At 39.0% G+C, this 19077-nt stretch overlaps 1 protein-coding gene across 1 annotated transcript in view; it reads right to left on the reverse strand.

Moving 5' to 3' along the window:
* RETREG2 (reticulophagy regulator family member 2) overlaps window positions 1-9837 on the reverse strand; it is a 1615599-nt gene extending 1605762 nt beyond the window's left edge. The window contains exon 1 of the mRNA XM_044075231.1: window positions 9539-9837. Within this exon, the coding sequence (XP_043931166.1) occupies window positions 9539-9771 (233 nt within the window). The 5' untranslated portion in view covers window positions 9772-9837. The remainder of the gene's footprint in view (window positions 1-9538) is intronic.
* Window positions 9838-19077: the final 9240 nt, after the last annotated feature.

Here is a 19077-nt window from a genome sequence, read left to right on the forward strand (position 1 = left end):
ATAGCTAACATAGTCCTGGGCATATGGGAGGAGGACTTTGTGTTAAACAACACAGACTACATGCAGCATATCACATGCTATTTACGTTTTATTGACAATGTCTTTATTGTGTGGGAAGGTGACACCTTGCAGCTTGGAGATTTTATCACTTACCTCAATCAAACAACCCCCTTCCTGAAGTTTACCTCTTCCCAAAACTGTACTTCAACCACTTTCTTAGATATGCAGATTTCCAAGGACACCAACAATAACAGAATCACCACTGATCTATTCAGAAAACCAACGAGGATTAACTTACTACTCCACAGTAAAAGTCTACATCCTACAAAAACCAAGTATAATGTAGTGAAATCCCAAGGCTATAGATTAGCTCGAATTACCACAGAGATGGAACCATTTTTGAGAAACCTGAACAACTTAGAGAATGATTTTCTAGTGAGAGGCTATGAAAGTCAGATGTTAAAAAACATCCTGGAACCCATTATAGAACTGAAAAGGACTGAGGCACCTTCACCCAACCTCCCCAGTAGAAAAATGTTAAGTAATCCTACAGAGAATAACAAATGCAAAAATAGCTGCATCCTGACATACACTTTGGATTTTCACAGTATCAAAAATATTATTGAAGAAAACTGGGACATTGTCACAGGAAACCCATTTCCGATTAACATCTTAGGTGAAGCCCCATCATTTGTTTATAGGAAGGCCAGGAATATTAGAAGTTTTGTTGAAATTTAAACCTAGACCATGTGAGAAAAGCACTAAAAGATGTGAAACCAATTGTACATTTTGTATATTTATACAGCAAGGTGATATTGCCCTTATTTAAAGAAGATCATTAAAACCAGTGCAGGGGGTGACTGTAACACTAAAAAGGTAATTTACAGGGCACAGTGCAATGAATGTGATGCATTCTATGTGGGCAAGACTGTAAATAAACTCAAGCGAAGGATTTCATGTCATCGGTCAGAAATCCGCTCTGGATGTAAAAAATAATGCACTAGCCAAACACCTTTCTCTTCATAAAAGACACACAGGTTTCAAGTTCCAAATCCTGGATCCCATAGACATGGGTGATCTTGAAGAAGACATCCTGAATATTCTGGAGAAACATGAACTCATGTGGCAATTAAAGCTGAACTCTTTTAGAAAGCCTGGACTAAACTACTACTGTTCAATTAAAAGTGCACTGGAACTTAGAAAATTACCACATTGTTTACATGACTAATTGTATTTTATTTTTTTCTACAAATTGGTTTTAAATACCATTTTAAATCATTTGAAATTTAAGTGTATATTTTGTTTCCATCATCATACACATTTTTTTATTTTTATTTTTTTCTGGTTCTCTTTTTTCCACTTTATTCAAAATGACGGTAATAACAATACTAACTAATTATATAGGTTTTTAGGGTTCTTGTACACAGACCTGAAGAAGTCTAGAAGGACGAAAGCGATCTTTGTTAATAGGTTATGAAAATAGAAACTGATTTTTACATGCAAAATGTACATAGGTTCATAGGTTCATACTAGGCTATCTGCCCTAGGGCATTTATAAGCCTAGCCAGAGTGTGTTTGGCTTTCGCCACCCATTTTAAATTAATTTTGCTATGCCTTTTTTTGAGGTTAGTATACTGTGCCTCTGTCTAACAGTGACACAGAAGTGATAGCCGGGGTAAACCTACAATCTCCCATCCACTCATCAAGATTCCTCTTGAAGAGAGTCAATGTGGGACAATGCCTAACCTGGACTGGGATTTTATTCCAGAGTGAAGGGAGCCTCTGGGTTATGAATCTGTCCCTCCAGCATGTCCTATTTATTTCAGTGCTGAGGTTCAAGTCTCTCGAGCGCATAGCTTGATGGGATTTGGATTTTCTGAGGTGCAGCATGTCCATTAATTGCGGGTTGGACATGGCTTTATACGTCAGGCACAGATAGCCTCTGAGCAGGCGGTATGCCACTGAGTAGAGCTGGAGTTTCTTTAACCGGGCAGCATATGGCATCTGTTTGAGCCCTTTGATCCTCTTGGTGAGGTACTTTTGGGGTCTTTCCAGTTGCTGCAGGTGTCTGGTAAGGTACATCCCAAAAGGGGCATTGTACTCAATTATGGGCCTGATGAGGGATGAGTAAAGAGGCACGATGACCTCCCTGATCTAGATGTGAATCCCTTCATGATTAGGTGGGCTATATAAAATGTTTTTCTAACCACTTTGGCCACGTGGTTGTCAAATGAGAGACTGCTATCAACTTGGGTCCCCAGGTCCCTAATGACTTCTTCTGTACTTAATGGATTACCACCTATGTGGTAATTTGTGGGCACTTTGTTTTTGCCAAAGGGGATGACTATACACTTTTTGGCGTTTAGCTTGAGGCCATGGCTCTGGCACCAGATGTCTGTTTCTATGAGGCCCTTTTGGAGGATGCTTGTGTCGGCTGGAGAGTTGATTATGGCGCCCAGTTTGCAGTCATCTGCGAACTTGGTCAGCCACAGTCCTTCCGTGTCGGCCTGTACCTCCGAGAAATATATACTGAACAAGAGAGGTCCCAGGACTGAGCCTTGTGGGACGCCACTTGTAACTGGTTTGGAGTCAGACATGGCTCCAGCAATTCTAACCATGTGAGTTCTGTCCTTGAGCCAGTTTGCAACCCATCTAGTGACATAGGGGTTTATATTTAAGCTGGTGAGCTTATCTATAATGCCCGAGTGGGGTATTGTATCGAAGGCTTTTGCGAGGTCCAGGTAGGCTGTGTGGACCACCTTCCTCTCGTCAATGGTCTTGGTGACTGTTTCAAAGAAATCGACTGTTTCAAAGAAATCGACCAGGTTTAAGAGGCAGGATCTGCCCTTAAAGCCAAACTGGGTAGGATCCAGTGTCTGTAGGTCCCCAATATCTTTATTTATGAGGTCCATGATGATCCTTTCCATAGCTTTGCAGACCAAGTTAGTCAGGCTTATGGGGCGATAGTTTCCAGGATCCGTTGAGGCACCACCTTTGTGGAGAGGGACCACTGTTGCTGTACGCCACTCTTTGGGTAAATATCCTGTAGTAAGGCTAAGATTGAACAGTAGTTTTATGTTTGGGTTTAGCTCTTCTTGGAGTTAATGTAGGACGCAGCCCGGGACACCGTCTGGTCCCATTGATGCTGTGTTTTTTGCTTTGGAGAGGCGGCTCTTACCTGAGCATCTGAGATGGCAGGGGGGCAGCACTCTGTTGGGATAGATATTTGCCCTTTTGGTGGGGAGGGGGGGAGAAGTTTGCACTGAACCTGTCAGCTAGGATGTTGGCAATGTCTGTGGGCTCGGTGTATTTTTTGTCATTTTGGACTAATTCTGAGCATATCTGGGAATTCCCACCCAGGTTCCTAACATAACTAAAGAAAGCCTTGTGATTATCCTTAGTGTCCTGTGCAATTGTCTCTCGAAGCTGGCCTTAGGCGATTTTATGAGTGCCCGTAGTTTTTGCTAATACTGATCAGAGATGCCTTCCCTTTTTGGGATTTTGCTCTATCATGTAGTAGCTTCCCCCTTCTATTGTATAGTTTGTTTATGGCTGGGGTCCACCAGACAGGACGTCTGCCTTTGGAGAATTGGGTCTTGGTTTTATTTGGGATTGCATGATCCATGCATTCCTGAAGGTGTTCATAGAATGCATTTATAAAGGATTCTGCGGTCTGGGCCATATTTTCCACAGGCCTGGGGGCTTTGAAGGATTTCGCCTCAGTTTTGAGGCGTGTGAAATTTGCTTTAGAGAAGTTTTTCACTGTGGTTTTCTGGGCAGGGAGTGGGATTGGGATGCGATTATCCAGTGAGATTAGTTTATGGTCTGATCTTACCAGTGAGGGATACACTTCTGGTCTGGAGCATAGTGTCCCCATGTTGGTGATGATCAGGTCCAGTATGTTTTCCCCTATTGTGGGAGTGGTAACAAGTTGTTCCATAGCATTTGAGTTTATAAATTCTAGGAACCTTTGGGCTAGGGTGTTGGAGCTATAGTAATGCTCCCAGTCTATGTTTGGGTAGTTGAAGTCGCCCAATATAATGGTGTTTGGAGAGACCTTCATATTTTCCAGTATTCTCAGGAAGGCCAAGTGGGGTTCCTGTGTTTGGGAGGGTGGTCTGTAGCAGGCTATAAACTGGAAGGCAGTTTTACCCACAGTTAGTTGCACATGGATAGTCTCTGATGCTTCGTGCTGTGCCACCAACCTGGAGATGTGGGTATCTTTGATGAATATTGATACTCCCCTCCTTTTGTGGTTCGGTCCAAGTTTTGGGCCGAAAAGCATGGTATGAGGTATAACCTGGTAGTGCTGGGGTGCTCTCGGGAGCCTTGAACCAGGTTTCTGTTACTGCACAGATATCAATGTTCTCCATGCTAAGGAGAGTTTCGAAAAGTGCATCTTGAGGTTTAGACTTCTGGCGTTGAGTAGCATTACTCTTAGTTTCTTATCCCTTGTGATACCTATGGAGGTGGGTTTGTCTTTTGAGCCTTGCCTAAAAAAGGCACTATGGGGTAGCAAGAGCCTTTGCCAATATCCAAAGCCCAGGGGTGACAGGTGCAAGCCGTCCCTAGCGAAGCATCGTGGCTTGTCAAGCATGTCATCCCAGGCTGACAGGCATTGGATCCCCTTTGAATGACACCAACACTTAAGCCAATTGTTGAAATTGATCATCTTGTCTTCATATTGTGGCATCATTCTTGGTGAGGGTAAGATGCTACTCAAGGTCAGGGTCATACCGGCCTGGGCTACATGCTCAGAGAGCTCCTCTATGTCTCTTTTCATGTAGTCCAGGGAGGTACGTCTCAGGTCATTCACACCAGCATGGACAATGACTGAGTCATATTTGTACTTGCCTTGGAGTGACCTGAGTGCTTGTGTTATGTGGCGGATCCTAGCGCCCGACAGGCAGCTCACCGTGACCTTCTCCTTGTTCAGCCTGGTGAGCGGGACGTCAGTGTGCCTGACGATAGAGTCACCTAACCTATTACAAGTGTATCAGGTGTGTTGTTTAGCCTTAAGGGCTGTGACTGTTTGGCACACTGGCTTTGTGAGCTATGTGTTGCACGTGTTTTGTTTTGGGGTAGCGGTTGCTTGGGTGTCTGCTTTGGAGGTCTCTGCTGCTTAGGCAGATTTTTATTTAGAGCCTCCGAGTATGTTTTTGTGTGTTTATGTGTTTGGTTTGTTGTCGTGGTAGGTCTATATGAGACTGGAATTGTAGTGAGTGTGGTTTCCTTCTCCTCCTGACTGGTTACGCCAGTACTGAGTTGAGAGCTTAGCCTCCAGTTTGGCTATATGGTTGCATCTCTCACATGTGTTGGAATTTGTTGGGAGGAGGAGAGGGTTGTCTGTGTACATGAGGCAGTTGTAACATTGCCTCAAGATTCCCAGATTCACCAGCTGGACCGGAGAGGAGATTGACAACTGACCTTTGGACATGCTAGAATAGTATTGGGAATTCCTTTATAATTGAAAAAAGGGCCAATGGGGAACAAGGTACTCAAGGGGAGTTTGTGAGGGTGTAGTGCTTTTAATTTTTTAGAGCTGACTTATATAATTGCTTTAGTGAGCAAGTGCCAGGTAACTTAAATGCAATGTGTTACAGGTAACAAATGCAAAAACGACAAACAGTAACTTTCTTTCAAGTGAAACAAGGAAATAAGTACAGTAAGCAATGCAGATATCACTAGGGATCCACAGAAGTGCTAAAAGGCCACGTTGTAGGTGGAATTAGCGTTTCAGGGAAATAAACAAACAACAAGCATACAAATAAAGCTAGATTCAGCAGGCCTGGATCTAGTTTATGCTACAGCAAACAAGGTGTACCAATTTCAGTAAGAAACAGTTAGAATATGCAGGCACTATAAGCCTCTGACCAGAAATTCCCTGCTCAGAAGGGCAGAGTCCAGCCTCTCCTCCCACAAGAGTGCAGACCGCAATCCTTCTTAACGTAAAATAACTGGCCTGAAGCCCAAGTGCTTAAACCAGAACTAATACACTTTTAGAATAACAGACACTGAGCTCTCAAATCAGCAGTTCCCAACTTAGAAGGATGTAAGCTACCTGTCCTGCCACCACAGTGCAGGCCACAAACCTTCCCAATGTAAAACAACTGGTCTGAAGCCCAGGTGCTTAAACTAAAAGGCTTACAATGAGTTACACCAAGCAGTAATAAATACAATTGAGTACTTTTAAGATGACGCAAAAGCAAAATAAAGTAGGAAAAAACACAAATACAGTAAAAGCAGATAATTTTTTTTTTGGAAAAGAGAGAAAGGAGTAGCAGAAACTAAGCTGATTGGCCTTCTCAAATGCTCTCCCTGTACTGGGTAGAATGAGGTAATGACACTAGACTGGGAGGAGGGTCCCAGATCAAATTTACACTAGGGGCGGGCAACTGCAAAGCCACCAACTATAAAAACACTATACCAACAGGGAAGGAGGGTGGGAAACAAACAGCAGAAATGTTACTCACAGCTGAAAAGCAGCAGTGAGCCTTTAAATGAAAGTTTTAAACAGCTAAAGGAGCCACTAGAAAAAAAAGAGTTTAACTGCAACAAGTTATCATAAACAAACAACCCAACAGATGCTTAATAAGAGTGGACATGTATATATTTATATATAATTTTTGATCGCAAAATGAACTAAGGTTGATATATTTCCAGCCATGTAGTATATTGCCTTGTATAAAATCACAGACTTAATAATCTACTTAATAATTTGGTTAAATAAGATGTACCATTAAAGTACATTAGGGCTATATATTATTATGACAGCTACTAGGTAGGGCAGGACCAGCTCGAATGTCACACTGATGGAGGAAGGGATATGAATTTAACATGTGTACCAAAAACACTTTTGTTTTACAGCACAATAAACCACTCCCATGCCTGATAAAAAGTATATATATATATATTTAGCAAGCTTGTGAGGAAACTATTAATCTATTTTTGTTTTACTTGGATCGCTTGTCTGTGTACTTAATAAAGGATTTTCGACTGGAAACAGACTGCCTGCCTTGCTTGGATTACTTTCGAATACTTAGTAATGCTGCAGAATTATATATTTTCTATTATTACTTTTTGGCTTGACGAGTTTATGTTCGCTACTTCTACTACTACTGCCTGATCTGATTAATATACAGTGTTTAACTAGAAATATATGGACTGAAAATCTTCCACACAGAAGTTTCTTACACTGTTTTAAATATGTACACACACGCAATACAAGTCACACATTAATAAAGCAACTTCTGACTTCATAATTTTATTCTGAATTATCCAATATTACAACCTGTGACATGCATTCTTTTTTATAAAATATACAGACTTATTACTAGTGTTTTCATACAAATGTTCATTGTCAACCAGAAAATATTTACCCATTTCTTAACTGTATAAATTTTAATCTTCTATAAACTTGTTGCTATTGAGAGTCCAAGCACCAGCTGGAGCTAGCTCTTTTAAGATCATTCCACAACCTCTGACAGCAAACAACAGACATGCATCTAGTTTAAGAATGTGCATTTTGTCCGTAACCTTTCTTGCAGACAAATCAGCCCTAATCACTACTTGGGCCATCATAGATTTCAAATTAGAAAACCACATGTAATGAATAATAATGAAAACTCTCCATAAAGAAAAACATGAGAAGTGAAAATAAGGAAGAAAATGACCGATCATTTTATGTACTAGTGAAAAGTAGAAGAAGAGACTGCTGCCTGGTAGAATAAGGGGAGGAGACAACTAGAAAAGTAAACCTAGAGAGCAGCAGAGCAAATACAGAGCAGCAGTGTATCAAAATAATGCTTCAAACATAAATGTACATCTCCTTCATCAAGACAAGGCAGAATAAGACCACTCATTAACTAATATCATGCTAAAAATCAGATTACTAGGCCATATTTGTTCAGCAATTCCATTGCATCTTTTGAATTTTGCACTACAAAGCTCACAGTAATATCCTGCTGGATTTACCTTGAGCACATAAGACCATAAAATATCATGATGCATCATCAAAGCATTCTTTTTCATGTCATAATACTGATAAATCCTGTAATAGCACTGCTCAAAACAAATGGTATTACTGATAAAAAAAATTCCAAACATGAAAAGATGTAACTGATGAAATAAATAAAACATGGATTTAAATAAATCTAACATACACCCTCAAATGCTGCTTTTGGACATGCAAATATCTTGGCTTTTATCTCTTGAGAAAGTAATGTCAGGCATGGGTAACCCCCCCCCAAAAAAAAAACACAAATGTACAGCTTATTTATGTACACATATACAGATTTTAATAAAAATAAATGAATCTAACAAGAAAGTTAAATGGAGCATGGAATCCCTTTTCAGAAGGGGCCTGGAAAAAAAAGTTCAGTTACAATAACATAAAACTTGAGTCATAAATACTAAAACTGCAGACTTTAACATTTCTGCTAGATTTAATATTTCAGTGATGAACTGCTTTAGTAGTTTGTTTCAGAATACATTGTGTGAAAACATGTTTCTTTATTTTTAATGCTGGTTTATTCCAATCTGCTTTTTACCATGTCACATCTGGAAAAAAACTGTTAAGAGTCCATAATCAAGAGGATCCTGATCTGCACTTGTGTGACTACAAACAAATCACTTTAACTTAGCAAAAGGTGACCCCATGTCACCCTTGAAAAAGGGGTCCAACCTGGTTGATGAATAAAGTCTAACCAGCTGCTATGATAAACAGTAACAGAATACACAAGTGAAAAATGAGATGGGTGCAAAAAGCAACAAGTAGTAGATGTGGGAACCAGCCATAACACTGTCTAGCAAAACAAGGGAGAGTGCAACTAGTCAACATAAACAGTAAAATAAAACTACAACTAGATAACCTTATAAAAGCAAGGTGGTGCAATCAATACCCGTTACAGGAGAATAGTAGAAAAAGCAAACAGAGATTAGTTGTCAGAAAAAAAAACTGATAATAGACAACAAGGCGAGCAATAAAAAAAGTTTAACAAAAGTGCTAGACAGCCTTCGGAAACTGAACAGATAATTAAGCGTAAAAAAAGTAATACATAATTAACAGAGTGGAATAATTGGCTACAGCAGCAGAGCCACAGAAAAGTAGGAAAAATACACAAGAAAACTGACAGATGAATTAAAAATGGGCAGAGATGGGATAAAGGACAAGAAGCTCTGTTAAGAGCAGAAGTATCATGTGAAATCTATAGCAAGACAGACAGAAAAAAATGTGCAATACATACATAAATAAAAGAACTCGAATTAAAGAAAACAGGTTGGCACAATGCCGGACAACAGAAAAAGTTGGTCAAGGTAACTGAAAAAGAAATGGCATGGAATATAAGCAGACAAGCTAATCCAGGGATGCGACAGGTGAGATAACAGGTTTACACTGTCCTACTACAAGGCTGCTAGCAGAAGACGGTGATGGGCATTTCAATGAATCACAGGTACAAACTATCAAAACCTGAAGTCAAGACATCAGATCTGCAAGATAACATAAAAATAACAGTAGAGACATACTGCAGCTACCTACCAGAAAACACCGCTAAGTGCGCTTGCCATGAATACGCTGAGGAGCGGCCTTTCCCACACCAACAACCGCTGAGCAACAAGCACTGCCGTCTCGTAACGGCCCAACAGCTGCCGAAGTCTAGCTGTCAGTCTCTCAATTTCAGGAGAGGGCTCTGTGTCCCGTGAAAAGACAGACTCCATAGCTCCACTCGGGGATGATGGCTGAAACAGACTTACCTCCTCCCTGCTCGCCATCTTCCGACTCCTGTTGTTGTTATGGTGTGGGAGTCATGTGGGAATGGAGAGGCGGGGCACTAGAATCCTTAACACACGCCCCTCAAGTGAAGCCCATACGGGGGAAACTGATGGTGCTCTTATCACGTGGTAGTGGCTGGTACTGTGGGCGTGTAGTTGCGATAAATACTGTTGTTAGGTTCTTGTCATCATTTTGAGGCCAGCTTCTAATCTACAGTGGAGACGAAGCCCCTAAAAGAGAAATGGGGCACAGTGTCTATAAATCATAAAGGGAGCAGTGTAGCTGTGCTCTTATTATGGTTTATTTTTGGAATGGCCCAGCAACCATGGCTCTCAACCTTCGTTCGGTCTCCAAAATGAGGAACACACTAGCCTTCATAATGTGGAACAAATGGACAAAATGTGGAGCACCTACTAATAGCTTACTAGCAACATCAACTAGGAAGGTCATAGGATGGTCAAATATTCTTGTTTTACTTATAAAAAAAGATCTTTAAATGAATTAATATGATTCATTTATATTTACCATAGGTATCAGTTAAAGAATTGATGGTGCAGTGGTTGTCACCTCACAGCAAGATTCTCGGCTGGGGTGCCTTCTGTGCAGAGTCTGCATGTCCTCTCTGTGGTCACGTGGGTTTCCTCCGGGTGCTCCGGTTTCCTCTCACATCCCAAAGACATGCTGTAGGTGGATTGGACACTCTCAATTGGCCCTAGGTGTGAGTGTGTGTGCCTTCTGTGGAAGGTTGGGTGCAGGGTTGGCAACTCGACACTGTAAAACTCCACTGCCAATCATGAGCGGACAGGTGATCTGCTGTGGCGACCCCTAACTGGGAAAAGCTGAAAGAAGAAGATCAGTTAAAGAATTCATAACACTGAATGTGTGACAGGCACTTTCGATGTGGAACTTTGAGGAACATGAACTTTTTAAGACCCCAAGGGAGGTATGTTCCTCACAATGAGGTACACTTGAGAGGTATGCCAGCAGGACTTTCCCATTCCGTTAATGTCAGCCTAAGAACGTGTAATGAACTAATTATTTGTTGGAAGGTCACTAATATGCATACCTCTCAGATATCCAGAGTTTTACCTCGTAGTTCAGTCTGTTCCTCACAAAATTTGTGTATTTCTGGCAACACATTGCAGATTGAGGGCACTAAATAACTACAGACATTTGAGTTAAGACTTCATATCATTCACAAAATGCACTGTAATGTAAAAATATTATTCCACCAACTTTGTAAGTTTATAAGAACGATATTTAAAATCTGTCCCTGATTTTCGACCTTTGTCACCCCCATCCATTACTTTTGGCTCTGTCCAGACTTCTTGTACTAAGAGATTGAAAAACAGGGCCAGTGTTAGCATTTTGGGCCCCCCCAAATGTTAAGCTGGGGGGCCCCTAGGCACATCCAGTCTAAGTATCACCCTGTCACTGTCATCTCTCCTAAGCACTTTTTAGTTCATGCTGGAAACTTTTAATAGTACGCACAGACAGACAGACCTGTAGCTACAATGCTCTTACATAACAACAGGTCTATGTACGACAATATGTTGGCCCATCTCAAAAAGGGACATTCACCATTACTGACATTTAGTTACACCAATGATACATTACAACATCTCTATGTACAGGGCTGGACTTAGGTGAAATAGTGCCTTAGGCACTACCTACTGTTTCTGCCTCCCTCTCCCACCCATTCCAGTTATCTCTTCTGTTTTGCCCCACCATGCACGTTAATTTTTTCTTGCATTTCTCCTATTTTGCCTTCAGCTTTTGCAAGAAGCTATACCTTTCTATATGCTCTGAAGTGCATTTTAAAGTTTTTTTTTTCTTTTCACATAACATTTTCATCCAATGATGGCTCAAACACAAATTATGATTAAGTAAAGAATTCAGTGTTGCTGTTCAGTTTTAGTTTTCCTAGCACCCTTTTGGCACACTTTCCCAGACCAGCATAGCACAGTAATAACCATTTAAGAAATAATTCAATTACAACAGTGCCCCTAGAAACCATAGGGGTTACAGATGTTCTGGGATGCATTTTAGAGCATTTCCCAACCTTTTAATCTATTTGTGGCTTAAACAAAAATCATGAGTAAGAAAAGAATTTCAGTTTTTTTTTTCTATTAAGAAAGACATAAATTGTTCCTATGGCCTAATGTTTAAAGCCGACAAAATAGCAGCTCACAATAAACTAGCAAGCCAGTTGTGAGGATACACAGGTCCTATCTGGTAATACTGCCTCTCTCCCTAACCCCTCCCCCCAAAAAGACTGTCAATGCATATGCATTCCTCTGGTGTTAGAGTGAGATGAAAGCGTAGGTTCAAACTGCCACAATCATAGGTTCATAGGTTCATACTAGGCTATCTGCCCTAGGGCATTTATAAGCCTAGCCAGAATGTGTTTGGCTTTCGCCACCCATTTTAAATTTATTTTGCTATGCCCTTTTTCGAGGTTAGTATACTGTGCCTCTGTCTAACAGTGACACAGAAGTGATACCCGGGGTAAACCTACGATCTCCCATCCACTCATCAAGATTCCTCTTGAAGAGAGTCAATGAGGGACTCTGCCTAACCTGGACTGGGATTTTATTCCAGAGTGAAGGGAGCCTCTGGGTTATGAATCTGTCCCTCCAGCATGTCCTATTTATTTCAGTGCTGAGGTTCAAGTCTCTCGAGCGCGTAGCTCGATGGGATTTATATACTTCAAGTGACTGTTGACATACATATTCATAGCTTGGCTCCTCACTACTCACCCGTAGCCCCCAAAGGCAGCCACCTGTGCACATGCCTGATGTCTGATTGTGAGGAAAGTGAAAAAACAAAAGCAATGAATACAGTAATGTATTCTATTATTTGCTCCTAGCTGGTACACTGCCCCTATACAAGTTACAGTAACTTTCTTTGTAAACCTCTGAGGTCTGTGAGAAAAGTAAATGAAAGAATGACCACACTGTCCTCAGCCCAAACACAAGGTATAATGACCTTCTGTGCACACCTCTAAGGTTTGACTGTGATGAAGACTGAAGAAGTAATAACCACACAATTCCCAGCCCTCCCATAACTTACAGCAACTTTCTGTACACACAGATCTGAGCAGGGTTGGTTTTAGAATGGCTGCAGTTGAGAGCAGAGACCATTATTAGCATTATCCTAACAGGGTCATATCACAACCCTGTTTAGGTTAAAAAGCATAATTAAAAAATTAATACATTTTTTCTCCACATTTTCCCGGACCAGCAACAGCTTTTGTGGGGCCTCAACACAGTCAAGGGTGATTAAGGGAGCCCCCACTATCCATTTATACAGTCTAGGGAGTGGGACCACAGCACTCCTAGAAAATCTAAGTGTCTGAATGTTCTGTGATATATAAAATGCCTTACTTTTGAAATATAATTACTTGTTAGCTGCATTTTTTACTGATACACATAAGAATAATATGTGTCCTGCCATTATTGTGTGTGAGCAAAGATAAAAATCATTGCTATTTTACATGCACGTACACACACACACATGCCTAAGCCATAGCAATAATAGTTTTGTATTTATTTCAGCAAATAGCAACATATTATGCAACACTGGTACTGGAAACCAGATCAAAGAATGCTGTTAAGCAGATCAGAGAATGCTGTTAAGCAGTAGTCAAACAACAGCAGGTTAAAATCACTTTTATTTACCTCACCGAGGAGTAATCCTTACCTGTCATTGTTGCTGATTTCCCAGACCATCCTTGATTTTCCCTTACAAATTTCATCTGTCCATTGTAAAAAGTTTGATTTGCTGGTAATCATTCATGATTACAGACAGTCAATAAATCCAGACAGCAGAGGTTTTCTACTTCTTATTGTCCAAAAATGGTTGTTGATGCAAAACATGTTATTTTACTAACTTTTTATGTGAATTAGAATAATCTTTAAAATGTGTTCCTAATTTTGAGCCTTTATTCTGCTATTATGTTTGGCACTGAGCAGAATTCTTCAGCAAAGAATTTGAGAGTTATAGTAGCTGGTGTTCTGCCAGTATTTATAAAACTCCTTGAAAGAGAACGTCATCTCTGAAGATCAGATACATCAACTCTTCTTAAAATCCAAGGTGTGCACTGAGATCAGTCACTCTGGGCTGCTGATCTCTAAGGCTTATGTTGCTCATGTTCATTATCAGCTTTATCCTAACAGGGTCATATCACAGCTCTGCTCAAGTTAAAGAGCTAAATCATGAAATTAATACATTTTCTTCTCCTTATTTATCCCCATCCAGCAGCAGCTTTTGCGGGGCATCCACACAGTCAAGAATGATTAAGGGGGCCCCTTCCAGCCACAGTTAATGCAGGTACCTAAAGCTAGCTATTTTGTTAGTTTTAGAGGACAGAATGTCCACCAGCAGGGTTTCACTAAGCCAGGGGCACTACTTCAGTGGTAAAATATTTAATGGAATTGTGAAGCCTGTTACTCGATAAAATACTATTATTATAACCAGAGATATCTTTGAATTTTAAAAGAGATATAAATAAGTGTTATTTATTACCCACCTAGTTTATTAAGTATGCAGGATTGCTGTACTAGCTTTTGCAGGTTTGACAGACACGTTACAAAATATCAAAATAAGATAAATTGCTGTGGATGGGGGCCGCCAGGAACAGGAGGCCCCAGCAACCGCAGGGTTCGCTGGTGCCTAAAGCCGGCTATGTTGAGAAATATGATACTACGTTCAAAAATGTGTACTGACTTAAGTAGTACAGATGTTCAAAACTTAAATGATCCTCACTGCCTGTCCAAATCATAAACAAAACATTAACAAACCATAGATAGAATGACATTTACTTGAAAGATTAAAACTGAAATAGAACTGAATATTCACACATAGGTAAGGATAGAGTGGCTACTGTGGCCATAACCATTTCCATTTGTCATGCTGCTAACTGATTGAGATCATTTATCATAGAAAACAAAGTTGCAATTCTATTAAATTAACTCAATAAATATACCAATCAAATGGACATTATTACTATCAAAATCATTCCTTTTTAAATAAAAACTCACATACAGTTTCACTTCCTTCTGTTTGTGGGGTGGAAATATATAGAACTGAGATATCCATAGGAGAAAAGATGGTCCCTTAATATCCATTTTTTAATTTGTTCAAAAAGTCCTCAGAATAATACAGATAATGATGTCTATAAACACATTTTTAGGTTCATAGGTTCATAGGTAGGTACTAGGCTATCTGTCCGAGGGCATTTATAAGCCTAGCCAGAGTGTGTCGCCTTTCAACACCCCATTGATTAACTGAGCCTCTATCAAGCAGAGCCAATGAAGTGTTCCCAGGGGTGTATTTTCCGTTACCCATCCACTCAAGGTTTCTCTTGAAGAGTGTTAGTGAGGGGCTCTGCCTAATGTAGTTAGGAATTTTGTTCCAAAGACTGGAAGTGTTGCATGTTAAAATTAAAAAAGGCCGAGTGTGGTTAATTAATCTAGAAGCATCTCTGACTTCATTACAATTACTCTGAGAGAAGTGTAATTAACATCAGAGACAATAAATCATTGCACATTTTATGAAGCAAATATAAAAGTATTTTGGTTGATAATTCATGGTTAAAAGGATCAAAGATGGGAACAGTAAATAAAATAACAATATCAAGATTAAATATTATGGAAACAGGATGCAGAATAAGAAATGGAAAGGAGAGAAAATGATGGTATAAAAAATTAATTGTACATTATGTGCAGCCATGGAAAACTTTGACGGATATCTAAAAGACCATAAGAGAAATAAGGAAAAGGTTGAAAAATATTTAAGATTTTTGTAAAGGCAATTATTAGATAAATTCCCAGAGAAGGGTGCATTGATGTATTGTTCTAATTACAAAGAAAAAAATCACAAGGGGTTAATAATACTGACTGTGAGAGGAGCTCCAATAGTTATAGGAGAGGAGAGGAAAGACAATAATGGTAGGTTTGTGATAATAAGTGGTTATTGGCAGGAAAGGGGAATTACACTGGCATGTATTTATATTCCACCTAAAACTATTATTATGGAACTTAATCAGCTTTCAACAGAGGAATGTTGTTGATGGGTGGAAACTGGAACCTGGTTTGCAGTAGTGAAGATGTATCTGGGGGACTTAGAAGTGAAATATAACAAAATAGGGCATATTTCTGAAGAAATGTATGAGAATATTTGGAATGGAAGAAAATAATTTACTAGCAGAAGCTCAGAAAAAACTTTACACATTATTCCTCAATGTGCTAAAACTGGGCTAGACTGGATATCATTTTTTTTATAAATTCATACTAGGCTAACTACCTTTGTGGGTCATTTTAAGAATAGCCAATTGCCCCATGCAATAATCAAACTCTGTATCTTGTGTCTACAAAGCACCATAACCATGATGCCAGCCTCCTGCTCATATTCTACAAGAGCATGGGTATATAGCTGAAAGCTTTGAAACACATCCAACAACAATTTCAAATAATGCATAAATAAAGACTAAAAGAAAGATGCAGGCCAAGGAAGTAAAAATAAGACATTGTCACTTTCCTACTTATTTGTTAAAAAGAGATGAATTTAAAGAATTGGTAATGCAAATTATTTGAGAGTTATTAGAAATGACTGACATTTCTTCAGAAGGTATAGCTAGGGAGTGTGATAAAAGATAGATTGAGTTTAAAACTATGGTAGAATAAGATGGAAAGAAATATGGGAAGTAACATGAGTTATTTAAGGGCTGGTCAAAGGTTAAAGTGTTGCAGAAGAATGGGGAATCTCACAGAACAAGAAGAGGAGCAACTGCTGAGTGTTAAATGGGAAAAAGTGAGTACTTGGGTAAGTTGCATGAGTTTAGAAAGGTTTCTTTTAAGCAATTATTTTTGATAATAACTAGACCACAAAAAACGATGACTTAGCAGAAATTATGAAGAGTGAATGCAAAACTTAGGCAGCATATCACAAAAAAGTAACCAGATGTCCTATAAAGGTATTAGAAAGATTTCAGAAATTCTATGATAATTTGTAAAAAGCTGAGAAATGCGGATCCTACAAAAGACACAAATGGAAATATTTATGGAAGAATTAACTATACCAAGGTTAGAAGAAAATGATGTTCAAGAATTAATAGCTAAGACAAGAAGAGATGAGATAAAATAGTGATGTCTAATCAATCAACAGTGAAGACTCCAAGAACAGGTCATATTCCTGTGGAAGTTTGGAAGTTAGAAGGGAAGAAAGTATTAAAAATCTGGAATGTTATATTTAACAATATTTTAAAAGGGAGGACAATGCCAGTATCTTGTGAGAAAGCTATGATGGGAGTATTAGCCAAAGAAGGAAGATACCTTTAAGACTCAGTTTCATATACACAGATCAATTTCAATTTCAAACTATGACTATAAAGTATTTATGGCTGTACTAACTAAGAGAATGGCAAATATGTTGCCAAAATTGATATATATGGATAAATATGGTTTTGCGGAGGGGAGAAAAATATTTTGCAATATTAATATAATGGTAGTGATCCAGAGGGAAGCAGAATATAAGAAAATACCACTATGTTTAGCAGATTTTGATGCAGAGAAGACATTTGATAGAGTCATTTGGGCTTTTATGAGTAGAGCAATGGTAGAATTTGTTCACTGATATGAGGAGTTATGAAGAATCAGACACAATAATTAAGGTAGGAGGGTTGTTTGCCAACAAGATAGTTTTGAATAGAGGAACCAGGCACAGGTATCTTTCCCTTTATTTGCTTTATACTTAAAGTCATTGGCAAAGAAAATAAGGCACTGATAAATTCAAGGATATAACTCATATGGTAATCAAGAAAAGACTACTTTATCCACAGATGATATTATTTTGTACTTGATAAATCCAGAAAAGGAAATTTCAGTGTTGTGGAACATTTTTAGTCAGTTTCAATTTTTTTTCAGGATAGAAAATAAATGAAGATAAAACAAAGGCCATAGTGATGAACTAGATACCTACACATGAATTGGTTCAGCAATATCCCTATCTACGAAGACATGATAAGATTAAGTATGTAGGTGTTTGAATTAAAAAGGATTCTATTATGGCAGCTAAGGATATGTGTGAAGGCACTAAATAAAAGAATACAAAAATTGAGAAGTTGGAAACTCTTGATATGGATACAGATAGTAAGATACAAACAGTGTAAATGTTTCTGGTCTTTTTAATTTTATATGCAGGTCAGGCATATTTTATTAAGCAGAAAGACATTGTGGAGCATAGTTAATAAAGTGTTGAATTAATTTATTTAGGAGAGAAAGAGGACAAGAATTAAGTGGGATAAGTTGTTTCTCCCCATAGAACAAGGTAGTTTAGGATTATCTGACTTGAAGGAACACTTTAGAGCTATGCAGTTGAGGATCATAAACACAACATACGCAGAAGATTACAAATCAAAGTGGAAATGCATGGTGATGAAATGTGAAGAGTTCAATAAATAAGGCCAGCTGGATTTTCAATGCAGGCTCTTAAGCAGAATGACAATTATACAGAATATTATTTTTTTATTTTACATTTGTTGACCGGGAAAGTCCGTTTGGATATATGTCCGTTTTCAGCAGAGGCCCGGGGAGAAAAGCTCCAAGAGATTAAAATCATAACAGAGTGATTTCATATTTATAAAGAGGCAGAAAGTATTCTAAGAACTAAGCCAACACAGGAATGGAGAAAAGAAATTTTACCAGTAGGGTGTCTGAAAGTACGGGTGTAGAAAATAAGCAAGAGAGGCAGGAATATATTGGAGAAAATTAGTAAAGAAACCAAGGTATTGGGAACAAATAACTATGAAAAGAAAAGGTAACAGAGTGGGGTGAGGCCAAGCAGCTGTATGGACTGCAGATTAGAAATTGCTTTCACTACCAGGGATTGATAACAGACTAGAAGCAAAAAGAAAGGAATAGGGAAGTGCTAAGTAAAAGATAAGCTCTGGTTGAGTTTTTAGTTGAGTCTAGAACAGAAGCTTTTGTTAAAAAGGTTAATTATTAAGATATGTAAAATATAGCATAATAACTATAATAATCAATCACAAGAGGTTATAAAAGATTGGAGAGAATGGAAAGGCAATTTACAAATCAACAGTGGGATAGCATCTGTATGGCTTCCAAGTATGCAACAAAGTCCAGAAGGTTTAGGGTTTTTGTATGGAAGTGTATGCATGGATATTGTTATACCCCGATGAGACTTCAGAGTATTTTTCCTCAGGTAGACAGCACTTGCTGGAGGTGTGATAGGGAAGAGAGAGGCAATTGGGAACATGTTTTTTTTTTTTTGGGGGGGGTATAGTG

The sequence above is a fragment of the Protopterus annectens genome, chromosome 6.part0 (assembly GCF_019279795.1).
Source record: "Protopterus annectens isolate FY-2018-M chromosome 6.part0, PAN1.0, whole genome shotgun sequence".
NCBI classification, from domain to species: Eukaryota; Metazoa; Chordata; order Ceratodontiformes; family Protopteridae; genus Protopterus; species Protopterus annectens.